At 40.3% G+C, this 15363-nt stretch overlaps 1 protein-coding gene across 2 annotated transcripts in view; it reads left to right on the top strand.

The window, feature by feature from the left end:
- Positions 1-15363, top strand: part of SHANK3 (SH3 and multiple ankyrin repeat domains 3) — a 252283-nt gene that overhangs the window by 45002 nt on the left and 191918 nt on the right. For both annotated transcript variants that reach the window (XM_075273797.1, XM_075273796.1), the window contains exon 2: positions 3576-3615. In XM_075273797.1, coding sequence (XP_075129898.1) covers positions 3576-3615 — 40 coding nt within the window. The remainder of the gene's footprint in view (positions 1-3575; positions 3616-15363) is intronic.

Below are 15363 nucleotides of genomic sequence, written 5' to 3'. Positions count from 1 at the left end.
TCTATAATTTTAGATTGGCGGGAGTCCGACTGTCAGGACCCCTACATATAAGCTGTTTACACATGCACCCAGCTCTTGGCATTGTTTACATGCAGGTGCTGCACTTCTAACTTGCTATTTTTAGTAACATCAAGTTTGGGTTCTGTAGTGGTGCCCAATACACTTGATTGGAACCCCATTACAGTGCTCGTTCCGTGCCGCTGCTAAAAGTATGGCGACTGAACAGTGCCAACATGTAACCAATGGCAGAAGCTGCTGGGGTCCTGACATTTTCAAAAAAGTGAAGGAATAGCTTAAAAAGGTGGCTAACCCCTTTAAGGGATTGTAAATATTGCATTACTCTAATATACTACCCTATATACAGTAACTACATACTAGAGGTATATCCTAATGCTGGGGCTCCACTGTTGCTTTTTTTATTGAGCTACATTTGCAGTCCCAAGAGATACTCCAAAGTGCTGCTGCTGTCACTCATTGGTTAAAATTGGAAAGTTGTACTACACTTTGCATACAAGATTTTATTTTTCACTTAAAGCAATAAGAAGCAAAATGGAAGAAATCTAGAGTAAATGATGATGAAAGCAAATGTAAGGTTCTGCTTCTGTATCCTTCATTTTGTCAGCAATAACAGATCAAAACAACAGGCAGAAAGTAGGCAGTGTGAACATGGCCTTAATTGTAACCTATTGATTTACATGTATGCTCCTTCTATGATTAGCAGCAGGCGGTCCTACATAAGGGAGGTCCTACAAATGTCTGACAGCTATCTTTATATGAGCAGTCATGGAAAAATTATAAAATTAACAAATTATAACGACTCTTCCGTAACTTCTCCCTACATGTAGGAACAATTTAGAAATCAACCAGAATCAACCCAGAATGAAGGTCAGGCAAGGAATGTCCAATATACAAGGCCGGGAGTTAGTAGCAGCATGAATCGCCAGGGATTTCACATGAGCCACAAACCAGTAAACACAGGAATATACTTCTGGCACAGGTCAGAACCTAAGCAATATTGTGCAGGGCTAATAAAAAAGAGAGACAAAGCATGTATCCATTAAAAGACGAAAGAGAGCGGTAAGTGTGAAAATATGAAAGATTTCAGGAATGCTTGAGGTAAAGCGAGGATACAGTTGCAATACATTCAAATCAGGATATGTGTGACGTTCCATCTTAAGAATAGAATCTTTGAAAGACTGAAGTGATGTATCCTCATATGCTGTTATAAATCTGATTCATTAGAACGTTGTATCTGGTTTCTGTCCACATTACTTAACTGGATCTCTAGCCTACTAGATAAACTAATGTAAATGTATTATATTGTTTTATTATTTACATCTAAGGGGCACATGATGTGGCTCTGGGGGAACATGAGGTTCACATGATGTTTAGGCCGTATTCGCATGACCGTGTTCCATTTGGGAAACAGAAGTCATTGTATCATAACTCACTGATACATTGAGCTCCATTTCACACAGCTCTGGTCAGCTATGGTCAGTCCTAGAAATAAGGCCAGCAAATGTGTGAATAGATTATGTGGTTCCTGAATCCCTATAGCAAACTAGAGTGCTGGATCCAAAAATGGATTCCTGGCATGTTCTCAGAAATGAATCTGTGATCCTTTCTACCCCACTTATCTTATTGAGTGATTTGTGACTAAGATTACATAATTGGTAGCTATAGTTATAAGCTGCTGCCATTTGGTTGCTTGTATGTATACTTCTGATAAATATAAATGTATTACACAACCCATAACTATATCAGCCTCATCTATCATTTGTTCCCTGGTTCAGTTCCTGTTGACACCAGTTATGAATTTATAGATTTTGAACCACAGTCCTCTATGTACCTGGAAAAGGCACCAAAATAGAAGATAAAGTATCACCCTTCTGAATTAAGAAATCAATTGTTTTTCACACTTTGGAATTGATGGTTCTCCAAAAGGGGTCTTAAAGAAGCCCCTATGGAATGCTCTACCCCTGATATAATATTGACATATACCAGCATACAGCATTTGTAAAAGGGCTAGATTCATGTGATGGCATGAGCAATTTGATGGCTAAATTCTTATGTGAGGGATATAATGAATTCATCTAACAATGGATGTCAAATGTGACAGACATGATAGGGTCCTTATATAAAAGTTATCATAATTAGTATTTGGAAGATGAGAGGTCGACCAAGAAGTTCATTCTGACCACTATATTGGGAGTCAAGAAGGCTACTTTTTGCAGGGAATTTGTTCTACAAGCTGCTGCAGCAAAAGAACTTGAAGACTAAGGGCATAAGTTTTTAAAAACATAGCATGTTAATTTTACCTGCAGGAACCTGTGTTTTCCCATAGACTTATATGGCATGTGGAACTTAAAAAATTAAAGGTAGAGCAGAAAAGCAGTGAAAAACACAACGTTTTTTTTTTTTTGCTGCATTTTTTTGGCAGCATTTTTACAACATGTGGCTTAGCCACAATTTTTACTTTTTGCTGCAGTTCCCCTGTAGAATGCTCTGCAGTCCCCCATGTAGCTTTAAACATTTGCTTTCAGTAACTGCCCCCTGCAGTACAATTCACTTTGCACTGTGATGTTATAGGCCGGGGCCCCAAGGAGCAGAAATGCCATTATTTGCCCGCGGCAGAAACACTGCAGGAAAAATCGCAGCATTTTACAGTAAGTGCAAAGTGGATGGGATTCTAGCGAATCCAATGCCCACTTTTTGGTAAAAACTGCGGTGCGGACACACCGTAATCTCCAAAACCGGCACAGTTTTGGAAATCGCAGCATGTCAATTATATCTACAAAAGCGCCGACGGTTTCCTCATAGATATAATTGTAACAGAAAGTCCGCAGAGGAAATCTTCATGAACTTTCTGTTTAAAGCGCTGCGGGATGATTTGCAATGCGTTCCTGTCGTGGTTTTTCCCACAGCGCTATATTGCTGTGGGACATCCCGTGCGGCCTTACGCTAGGTTCACACCTGCGTTCAGGGTCTCCGTTCTATGATTTCCGTCTTCTGCATGCCAGAAGACGGAAACCATAGACCGGGTCCGGCCGTGAGCGGCGGTGAGCGTTTTAGGCTCTCCACCGCGAAACCGGATTTTTTTATCCGGACACAGAGTACTGCATGTCCGACTCTGTGTCCGGATTATAAAACCCGGTTTCGCGGCGGAGAGCGCAAAACGCTCACTGCCGCTCACGGCCGGACAGCTTTCTCACCCATTCAAATGAATGGGTGAGAGACTCCTGCAGGTTTCCGTCTCCTGCCTCTGTTTTAGGCAGGAAACGGAAACCTCAAGTACGGAGAGGAGAACGCTGATGTGAACGAGCCCTTAGCCTCATTTGCAGCATGTGGATAGGACTTGTGAAAACTGGTGCTAATGTAGATGACAGTGGGCTGACCAGCTGCAGGCATACATCATGTGGCCCCAGTCTTATGGAGTCATTGGTGTCCACCTAATAGATTCTTTTGCCTTCTTCTGGATTAAAGATGTGTGAATATAGGCTGGACTTGTGTTTAAGTATATATCATTGGAAAAGTATTTTTTGGCTTCCTCTCATTACATTTTTTTTCTTCTCCAGGCACCAAAGTCCAGAAATATTTGAGCAGAACCTTAAAGAGGTAACATTATTTTAAAAAGCTGTATTGTCATAATGTTGTCATCTATTCTTTTATATTACATCTCCAGTGTCATTCAATGTCTGACAACAAACAGAATTCAGCATACTACACATATAAGCAATTCTTGGTCCCCGCTGCTCTATAATTTTTTTAATACACTTACACTGCTTCCTCCTGTTATTCAGATTATTAGGGACTATTTACCAAGTGATCGCAGAAAGCTAAGCTGAAGAAGGAATGGCGAGCCGGCTTTTGAATTACAGAGCAGTAGATCAGACCTTCAGCGCTCCTGTTCTTAGATCTTTAACTAAATAGGAATTGCACTTTAGATCGAGGCTATATTGGCTAAATCAGTGACTGTGCAGCATGTAACCACAGGCTATTATAGCTGCCTGTTATTCTGCAATTGTTGGTTTCCAGTGGGACCAGCTATGGGTTGTTCAATCCTAAACCTGCTGTAAAAACATGCCTTTAGCTGTGTAGTTCTCCAAAGAGATTGAGCAGCTTCATAAAAGGATAAAAGTTGCTTGCAACAGTGCCCTGTGATTATATGCCACACAATATCTAGTGAATGCTAGAGCAGCCTGCTCTGGAGTCCGTACAAGGCAGCTAAATGCAGTAAATGTCTTCAGGTGTTACATTAAGTAGGATTCTGCTTTTCATAAAATTATAAAAAATGAAGTCTTATTCTAATAAGAGGGAAACAATCCATGACCTATTACATTTTACAGTAATATAAATCGTACACTAATATGTTATTCCAAAGGTGTTTTTTTGGCTAAAAATATTGCTAATTCATCTTAAAGGGGAACTTTTACCACCTCCACCAATTCTATTCTGTGAAAAGTGCTGCAGAAAAAACCATGATGTGTTGCCGCCACATTTACTCTCGCAGCGGCAGCGCGTTTTTACTGCGGCCTGCAATGTGGGGCTTAGCCAAAGACCTGGGGCCCCACGTTGTGAAAACGCAGCATTATGGCCACAGCAAAAAATGCCAAGGCAAGAAACACTGCGTTTTATATTCCCTGCAAAGTGGAAAGGATTCTGGCTAATCCCATCCACACATTGCAGAAAAAAAATCTGCAGCGGAAATGCTGTGACTTCAAAAACGCAGCTAAATCTGCAACAAAAAAAGCTGCATTTCTGTATCGTGGGGCCTCAGCCTAAGGGCTCGTTCACATCTGCGCCCGATCTTTGTTTGTACAGGTTTCCGTTTCCTGCCCGAAACTGCATAAAACGCTCACTGGTGTTCACGGCCGGACCCAGTCTGACAGGTTTCCGTCTTCTGCCAGCAGAAGACGGAAACCTGAGTACGGAGATCGAACGCTGGTGTGAACCCAGCGTAACTAGCATAAAAACTCTATTCAGCTTATAACCTCACAAAAAAACCTAAAATAAAATGTATGGATAGAAGGTAATAATTTCCATTTCCAAAATGAAACTGAGTATTTTCTCTTTCAAAAAAAAATAAAAAATTGTTAACCTCTATAGTTTTCAAGAAAAACTGGATGCCAATAGTAACCTCTACATAGTGATTGTATCTGAACTGGTTCTAGTTATTATTGTTTGCTTTTCCATAAGTACATATCAGCTTACAGTCAATAACCTGAGATACTATGGCCACATATTGTAGTTCAATAGTAGGGGGATGGTAGGAAACGATCATTTTAGCTGTAACTGCCCTCTAAGCACAACCAGGATTGTTAATGGTTAGTATTAAGAGACTATTTCGTGGAAAACATTACAATAAATATATAAGTGAGATTGCTCTCCACTCATCACAAAGCACTTATTAACCTTCACCCTCCAGTGCAACTATTATTAAAACTATTTGTCAGTATCACCCATTCTGTTCTACTATATGGCGGTGAGGTTGAAAGCCCAGTATTGCCAATAATAGAACAAACACCCTGGAGACAATATAAACTTACCTACTGATACAGACATAAATTCATTTTCTCGGTTTCTGAGAAAAAAAGGCAGCTAGTACCATAGGGGAAATCAGATTGTTGTACATGGGTGGAGCAGAGATTAAAAATCCATGTATAGGTACATTTAAAATTCTGATTTTTGGAAGTTGCAAGGAATGGGAGATAAAGGGGTTGTGCAAGTTTACAACTTTTTCCCAGTCCACATTATAGATCATGGGGGTCCTAGCGGTCAAAAGAATTTGGGTCTTATGTACCCATTCCTCTATATAGGACTGATGAAGAGTAGTCAAGTACAGTGCTCAGCTATCTCTGACAGTCCCCCTGCTTGCTTGCAGATCTATTCAGAGAGGGGTACAAACTTTATTCTGTGGGGGCTGCTGAAGGGGGGACATTATAGTGTGGGCGAATCTGGAGGGGGACATTATACTGTGGGATCAGCTAAAGCAGGATTATATTTTGTGGGTGCAGCTGGAGGGGGACATTATACTGGGAGCAGCTGAAGAGGGATTATATTCTGTGGGTGCACCTGACGGGGGACATTATACTGTGGGAGCAGCTGAAAAGGGATTATATTCTGTGGGTGCAGCTGGAATGGGGACATTATACTGTAAGGAAATCTGGAGGGGAAATTAATACTGTGGTGGCACTTGAAGGGAGACATTAAACTGTGGGGGCATCTGGAGAGAGACATAATTAGGGAGCATAACATGCCAGGGCTACTGTTGGGACATAATACTGTGTGGGGGCACTAAGAGAAATGGATCGGAATGGGCAGAATCAAAATGGAAGTGGGTTGAGCAAAATTTTTAGCGGTACACATAGTGCAGTCACATATTCTTTCCCTCTTTCAGTCCTTTGAAAGTTTGGAGGAAGGTAAATATAGGAACTTATCTTTGTATATAGTATTGCTATCCTGCCTTATGAAGACCTCAAACAATACAATAGAACCCTTAGGCGACAAGTCCATAGTGAGCTCCTTTATGGCACAACTCATGCCGCACCACTACTTTCCTCTAAAAGGCACCAAAGCAAAAAACACCAAAAACTAGGCAGCTTTGTGCGGCAGCCTCCTAGAATGCTGTAGGTCTTTTGTAATCTTTGATCTTTGCAAAGATCAAAATCCATGGGTGAAATTTGCAGCTATAATTGATATGTCCCCACATATATAATGGCCCCCATACTGGCCTGTTATGCCTCCATAAGTATAATGTCCCCCTTATACCACCACAGTATAATGTCCTCCTTTTTCCCCAATACAGTACAATGGCGTTGTTATGCCCCCATACAATGACCCGGTATGCCCCTATAAAGTAAAATGATCCCTTACACCCCTATTCAACGACCCATATAATAGTTCCTTATAACCCCTTATTAACCCATATATCAGCCCATTGTCTCCATACATTACAATGCCACCTTCTGCCCCTATAATGGGACCTTTTATCCCCATACAGTACGGTACTGCCATATAATGTCTCCTTATGCCCATACACAGTACAGTGCCCATTTATTTCCTAATATACTAGTCTCTTATTCCCCTATATAATAGAGTGCGCCCTTATTACCCCATATAATGGCCCCATATAGTACAGTAACATCCCACATAGTAACATCCCCTAATCTCCAATACAGTACAGTGCCCCATTATACCAAAGCAGTCTACACAGCAAAGTTAAAAAGTGATCTTCAGAAAATAGGAAACTGTGTGTGTGCCAACTGTGTGTACCTCTTGATCTGCAAGTGATTCTGAAATTCAATCCTCGATAAATAGAGAACATAAGCCTGTGAAATCCACTTCTGCCCCTTCTGCATTCTTTGTTTTCTTTTTTCATTGGCTTCTCATTGGAGTACGGGCTATAATAAAACATGGAAACTGAGTCTTGAGTGGGAGTGGGGTGTCAGTTTAGTTATATCTTGGCTATTGTAACACAGTTGCATTCTCATGTTTGATATTAATACATATAAAACTGCAATCTTGCAGAAACTCAATTAATACGGCACCAAAAACACTGTTCTAGATTTTATAATGGCCGGCACATAACTGTTTAAAGTGTCACAAACCCCCCCCCCCCAACTCAGTTTTCCGGCTTTATTAGAGCCTGTACAACCACACTCCAGTGAGAGAAACAAAGCCAAGAATATATAGGGGCAGAAAATGGATTTCAGCACCAAATTTCACAGACAGGAGTCAAAGTAAAGTTTACTACAATATTTTTAATGTCACAAATGCTGCCAGAAAGAATTCCAGATATGTTTCCAATAATCTCATAATAATGATGACAGCCTGAGGCCACAATACATTACAGTGATACCAGCAGGTGTAATGGTGCCAGCATGCAGAGCAGAGGCAGGGATGTACAATACAAGCCTGTAGAGTTATGGGATCATTCTGGTTTTGATAATACTGTTATATTAGCGAATTGCTGGTTACGTAATAAATTGTTAGACTACGCTATGCGTTCATGGTGTAAACACAGTTTCTCTGTTTTCCAAAATCAAGTATTCCATATATACAGCCATACATATTTCACATATTTCTGCATATATATTGAGTAAACAAGATAAAACTTTAGATTTTATTTTTCATTTCATTGCTGCATATTTTATAGCACTCCATAAAGATAATCCAATGTTAATCCTGCATTCACATTGTAATACATAATATACACTACACAATTCTATTCATTCTGTGGGAAACAACACCTATCTCTAATGGTATCCTCAGTAATAAGCTGGGCCTGTATGAGGCTACAATGTGCAATTTATAAAGTAGATTATACTAAGCTATATACCTCTTGGTTAACAGCGGTGGGTATGACATCACCATGGAGAACTCTTGTGCACAAAAGCCCATCTCAGCACTTAAGCTCCCAGTAACTGTTGCTAGTTGCAGTCATTTCTCCGGCAACATGATTTATAGTAATTAATACATGAAGAAGGAAGGAAAAATATCTTTACCAAGTACGTGTGCTGCGTCTTTATGGCGATAGCACTTTGAGAAGTGAATATTCCAATAAATGCAGCTCCATAAAACATATGCATACTGTAAAAATATAGCGCTAAAATGAATGGAACTAGGTCACAAAGTGAGTGTCATAGGTCTACTCAAACCTTTACAGTGTCTCCTGCAGTTCAATAATATGGCATGCAGTGGAGATTTTTCTGTCACAATTCATATAGCAAAATAAAAAACTGTATAAAATGAAAAGCATACAGAGGTACAGTAAGGAACCACGCACACAGCTAAAATATGGTTGTATGTGTGAGGTCTTTTTCAAGGTTATTAGGATACTTCATCTAGGATTTTGTGAATGACGTAATTCTGATAATCCACAAATCAGTTAATACTATGGGTTATAGATGAATAAAGACCATATTAGTAAAAGGTCTAATAGGAACTCATCATATTCACTATAAATATTAGTAAAAGGTCTAATAGGAAGTCATCATATTCACAATAATAAAGCATACCTCTAGTTCTAAACAACTTTTCATGAATAGTACATGTGAATATAAGAAACTTTGTAATATATCTTATTAAGGAGATGCATCCCAGCGTCATTGCAAAACAAAGGCCTCTTGGAAGGTTGAGCATGATGTGAAAGGGAGCAGCCTTTATTGGGTTATTTCACTGGAATTCTGTCTTCCTAACTACATCAGGGAAGACAGGCTTGCACATTCCAGTGAGCGCCCTCTATTGGTTTGAAACACTGAGGCAGCAGCTGACTTCCTAATTACATCATGGAAGACAGATTTGCATATTCTTCCCATAGAATATGATATAGTATAGAGTTTTGTATTTTCACCTGCACTATTCATTTATACAAACTTGTTTAGAACTGGAGGTATGCTTTGAGTAATAATACATTTTTCACATGAATAAACCAATTTTTACACATGCATAAATTAATAAGCCTTTTTATGCTATCAGGCCTGGTTTACATCTGTGCTCGGTATTCTGTTTGGGGAGTCTGCTTTGGGACCCCCGAACGAAATACTAAACACATTGAAAAGTGGTGAGCAGTGAAAGCACACGGACCCCATAGACTATAATGTGGTCCGTGTGCTTTCGGCTCAGTTTCCACACGAATCATGTGGAGAGAAAAGTACTTCATGATCTACTTTTCTCTCTGCATGATTTGTGTGGACGCTGCGCAGAAAACACACGGACCCCATTATTGTCTATGCTTTCGCTGCTCACTGCTTTTTGATGCGTTCAGTATTCCATTCGGGGGGTCCCCAAGCAGATTCCCCGAACAGAATACCGAACACACATGTGAACCAGGCCTTTTGGCCACTACAGTTAGAGAAAACTGAAAAATATAATGCATACAGCATCTGGCAGCTCTCCTATTTTTGCACGTACTTGCATTGCCTATAATACAACAGTCCTAGAGCATCTTTTCTTATAACGCTGCCCTGTACCTTTCCTCACTTATTCCTACAAGAAATGATGAATTACTTGACAACTAAGAGTGTTTTCATATGGTCAGTGTTTGGCCAGTGATTTGCTGTAAAACCAAAATTAGGAGTGGAGACTACATAGAGCTAATGTAGAGGACAATGGAAAAACTGTCATCTATTCTGCATTTTCACCCTATTCCTGGCTTTGGCACAGGATACACTGGTGAAAAACACTGACCTGAGTGTTAGCAGTTGTGGGTTCGTCCTTACTTACTCTGACATTGTCCAGTCCGTGCTAAGAATATTAGGTTATGTATGGATAAGGTCAAAAGGCTACACATAGTTATCAAATTAATCATATATTTCTATCAATGGTACAGCACAGAGTTGTAAGAAATGACACTCCAGAATCGTCTCATGGGGAATGCAGTTATTCACTAAAACAGACAATATTAGTAGTAGTGACAGATCTCTTTTTTAACACATTGATACCAGAAAAAATAATGGGAAACAACCTGGATGAAAGACATAAATTATTGATGAGATAAGTAATATGATCTAGAGGGAAATTGCCCTTTGGGGATTAGAATCAATGCAATGAGCATTTATAGTGATTTAATATATAAGCTGTTGGCTGCAGTACATACAGTGATGTACATGTAGATCACCGTTATACACTGTCTACCAGTAAGTATTTGGACACCTGCGGTAGAATAGAAAACACCATTTATTCATATTCAGTAGCTGGTAGAACCCAGCAGATGCTTTCTTACGGATGGTATTGATCCACACAATACTCCCAGATGCCTGATGAAACTCCTGGTGTATGTGAGCCATCGGTTGGGTGCGGTTTCTCTGGCCGGCACTCATCGGTCTTTATCTCACAGTTTCAGGGGTCTGCCAACTCGGGGCACATCCCGACAATCACCGATCACCTTCCACTTTGTAATCACATAGACCACTGTCGATTTTGGGTAATTCCATTCGCTTGCTATGTCCCTAAAGGATCGACTATTTCTGTGGTACCCCACAATTACCCCTTTCTCAAAATCGGACAACTCTGCACTTTGTGGCATATTGCATGCGACTAATGCCAATGCACTAATACCAATTCTGTTTCCTATTTAAGGGCAGTAGGCAGAAGAATGACGTACATCACGACCGCAGATATCTTCATTTTCATGGGTGTCCAAATACTTATTGGTAGACAGTGTAGATGTGTACACTGACTTACAAAGAGCACTACAGCCACTTGTTCAATTAACCCATAATCCTTTAAGGGATTATTAGGAATCACTGAAGTCACAATTTAGAAGTAGTATTCTGCAAGTCCACAATGTGATCTTACAAGGAAATCTCATCAGCATGTAAGGATCATTGCAATCACTACCACGGACAGAGACATATGTCTTCAGACTCTTTACCTCCACTGACAGTATGCTAAAATTCCTTGGTGACTCTCTGCATTACTACACATTCATCTTCGAGGACATGGGAACTAGATATGTTAAATCATGTATTATTTACTGCATTTAGCTGCCTGTTAACATTTTGGTGCACAGCTGAGTTGCTTTCATGGAATGAAATTAACTCTTTAACACGTCTCCGCAGTTGTATCTGAGGCATTCATACAGTACATAGCGGGCATTATAATCACAGCACCTTTACCTTGCGATGCAGACAGGAATTATTTTTAAAGACCGTACATAGGGTTAAGCAATAAAAACCCACTGTGAACTTTGAAGTGACTACACGGTAATGTGATAGACTAGTATTGTTACAGGCCAGGAGGCCACAGAAAGTCAGTACAGAATGACAATAAGCCGCTGTGATCACATGATTACTTAGAAGAATTCAGCTTTATCACAAGCTGTTCACCAAAGGACGAGGCCATAGGATGTTTTAATGTTTTAGAGCTTGTATAGTTAATTCATGATCATGTGAGTTTGCATAATAGAAGGAGAGAGAGGGAGATACAAAGAAAGAGCTTTAATAATTCAAAAAATGCTCATGTTACCGGCATGCATGATGCTTCTTCTGCATCCAGCTATTCCTTCTCCTCCATTCTGCTGGGCTTCTATTGGATGTATTATAGAGCTTTACAAGGTGCACAATCTCTTCTAGCTGCCCCACTTTTCTTGCACATATTTAATATTTTGTTGCATATATACAGTACAATACTACTCCTTCAAGACATTGTTTAATTCAAGATTTCCCCATAGGTGCACTGCAAGAGCCTGTGGAAACTAAGCAGGCCCACCATACAGGCCAGCCCCACCGAATACCACAATTCATAGTACTGGCTACCCCTCTGTCGATCTTTCATTTAATAACAGATGAAAGACCCTTCTCTTCCTTAATAACAGAAAAATGCCCTTAAAAAATAAAACATATAGTGGACAGAATGTGAATACTTCTTTTATCTTGTATTGATTTTGTACTATGTATTTCTTTCTTAGCCTAGAATATGTTCTTCTAATAACAGGCACAAACGGAGCCCGAGGGATCCCATTGACCATAATGCAATCTGTTGTGTATCTTTCGGATGTCTGTCCTCTTTCAAGAGGACCTTTCATCACTTGGGGCACATGTGGTTTTATATACGGGGAGGAACACCCCCCCACCCCTCCTGATAGTGCTCGTCCATAGATGAGTACTGGGGGGGGGGGGGGGGCGCGTTAATCCCCGCTCTCACAGTACAGCGCTATAGGCACTGCTGTATAGAAGGGCGTTCCTGACTGACTGTCAGGAACGCCCTTCTGACGGCAAAGAGCTACGGTACCGTCACTGACAGCTCTTCACCGGCGGCACAGATCGTGAAAGCTGTCGGCTTTCCAGCGGTATATAAAACTGCATGTGCCCCAGGTGATGAAAGGTCCTCTTTAACTCAATTTGCCTGGGGAATTGCTGGACATTTTCTTACTGCAATCTCTGACGGATCTGTGTTGGGGAATCCAAACGGATAGTCCAGCAAAAATGTGAACGTAGCCTTAGCATAGTTAAATGTTAAAGGGTTTATTCATTCCCTGCTCTGGATATGCTTTATGACTAATATACAGTGTTGCGTGAAAGTTTGCACATGTTCTACATTTCTGCATAAATTAGACCTAAAACTACATCAGATTTTCATACAGTTTCTAAAAGTAGATAAAGAAAACCTAAATCAAACAAATACTAGACACGGTCATTTATTTATAGACGAACATGATCCAATATCACATATTTGTGGAAAAAGTTTGTGAACCTTTGCTTTCAGTATTTGGTGAGACAACCTTGTGCACCAATAATTGTGTCTAAACAGTTCTGGTTATTGTTGAATAGTCCTGCACTTTGGTTTGGATACATTTTAACCTATTCCTCTGTACAAAACAGCTTAAAGTCTATTACGTTGGTGGATTTTCTCACTTTCGGTCCATCTACAATATTTCTATGGCATTAAGGTCAGGATTTTGAAAACTTTAACTTAGTTCTTCTTTAACCATTCTTTGGTAGAATTACAAGTACCTGTGTGCTTAAGGTTACTGTCTTGCTGCATGACCAATGACATCTAAAGATTCAGCTCATGTACAGATGTCCTGACATTTTCCTTTAGAATTTGATGGCATAATACAGAATTTATTGTTCGATCAATGAAGGCAAGCAATCCTGGCCCAGATGAAGCAAAACAGGCCAAAACAATGATACTACTGCTATGATTTTTATGCTGGAATGCAGTGTATTCCTTTCTCCCAGTATAACTATTATTATTAGTATTACTTACTTAAAGGGGCTCTATCATTTGGAAATCATGTTTTTAGATAGTGATATGCCTGAATAGCCTTTAAAAAGACTATTCAGGTGCTGCTAGTAGATTTTGAAAAGAACCACCCTCCCCGTTTTTTTTTTACATATCAGTAAAACCGATATGCAAATGTAACATCATATACCCCCTGCATCATACCTTTATAACGCCCCCCTCCTTTGCTTGTGTTTCTGTGATGCCCTCCTCCTCTGTAGGTGTAACCGCCTCCATTCTCTGTAGTCTCCATCCCTGCGCTATGAAATCTCGGTAAAGCGCAGCAACACTTCCTTCTGAGCGCTCCTGCACATGCTCGAGTGCCATTTTCTTGTGCGCTTTCTTCCATTGTCCACAAGAAAATGGTGCTCAGGCATATGCAGTAGTGCACACGAGGGAGCATTACTGCACATGCCCAAGATTTCAAAGCACAGGGATTGAGACTACAGACAATGGAGGCAGTTACACCTACAGAGGAGGAGGGCATCACAGGAGCACAAGCAAGGGAGGAGGCGTTACAAAGGTAAGACGCAGGGGGGTGCACAATGGCTTGGGGAATGCCCAGGGTGCAAGGAGAGGTTCATTTACATATTGGTTTTACCGATATGTAAAAAAAACCAGGGTGGTATTTTCGGTATTTTCAAAATCTACTAGCAGCACCTGAATAGCCTTTTAAAGGCTATTCAGGCATATCACTATCTAAAAACATGATTTCCAAATGATAGAGCCCCTTTAAATTAAAAAGCTCTATTTGGGTCTTATCCATCAACAAAAAATTGTTCCAAAAGCCATCTAGCTTGTCTAGGTGATGTTTAGCAAACTACAGACGGATTGCAATGTTCTTTTGGTAGAGCAGCGTCACCCTTGAAATATTGTTCTACGGTGTTCTGATGTTGGACTCATGAACATTAATATTTGCTAATATGAGAAACGCCTTTAGCTGCTTAATCTTTTAAGAACACAGCCAAAAAAAACTTTAATGACCATGCCTCATTTTTCAAAACTGACATGTGTCACTTTATATGGCAGACACATTCAGCAGCAGGCTCAACTAGGTATGGGGCTCCTGGCAGGTGACTGGCCAGACCGTGGACTGTGGTACACTCCAATATTGCTGCGGGTGGGGGTACATATGGGGACGAAATCCCATGTATACTACAGTCTTTTCTGACCATGGCATCCAAGGGGTTAAACCCACAGATCGGAGCTCAATTGCAGCTAACACTCGCTCTTGATGCCACCTGATCAGATAGTGATATTCCAAAAAACTTTCTCTGATATGGCCACTACATGATCGGATCCTGAACCAATCAGGTTCAGATCATGTATCTGTGACAAGCAGCACCCTTTTCAGCCTGATGAGCACCAACAACTCTGCTTCTGAGGTCTTCAGAAATCTCCTTTGTTCATGCTATGATACACTTCCACAAATGTGCTGTGAAGATCAAATTTTCATAGATCCCTTTTCTTTAAATAAAGGAGGTTGCTCATTCTCTTGATTGCCATTCCATTGACTGGGAACAACTGTCTCTAATTTAATCTTCACATTATCTGCCAATGGTTCACATACTTATGCCACCCACAGATATGTGATACTAAATCATTTTCTTCCATAAATAAATTACCAAGTATAATATT

Source organism: Leptodactylus fuscus, chromosome 5, assembly GCF_031893055.1.
Source record: "Leptodactylus fuscus isolate aLepFus1 chromosome 5, aLepFus1.hap2, whole genome shotgun sequence".
NCBI classification, from domain to species: Eukaryota; Metazoa; Chordata; class Amphibia; order Anura; family Leptodactylidae; genus Leptodactylus; species Leptodactylus fuscus.
The sequence above is the reverse complement of the archived record's forward strand: the minus strand, read 5'-3'. Positions and strand labels throughout refer to the sequence as shown.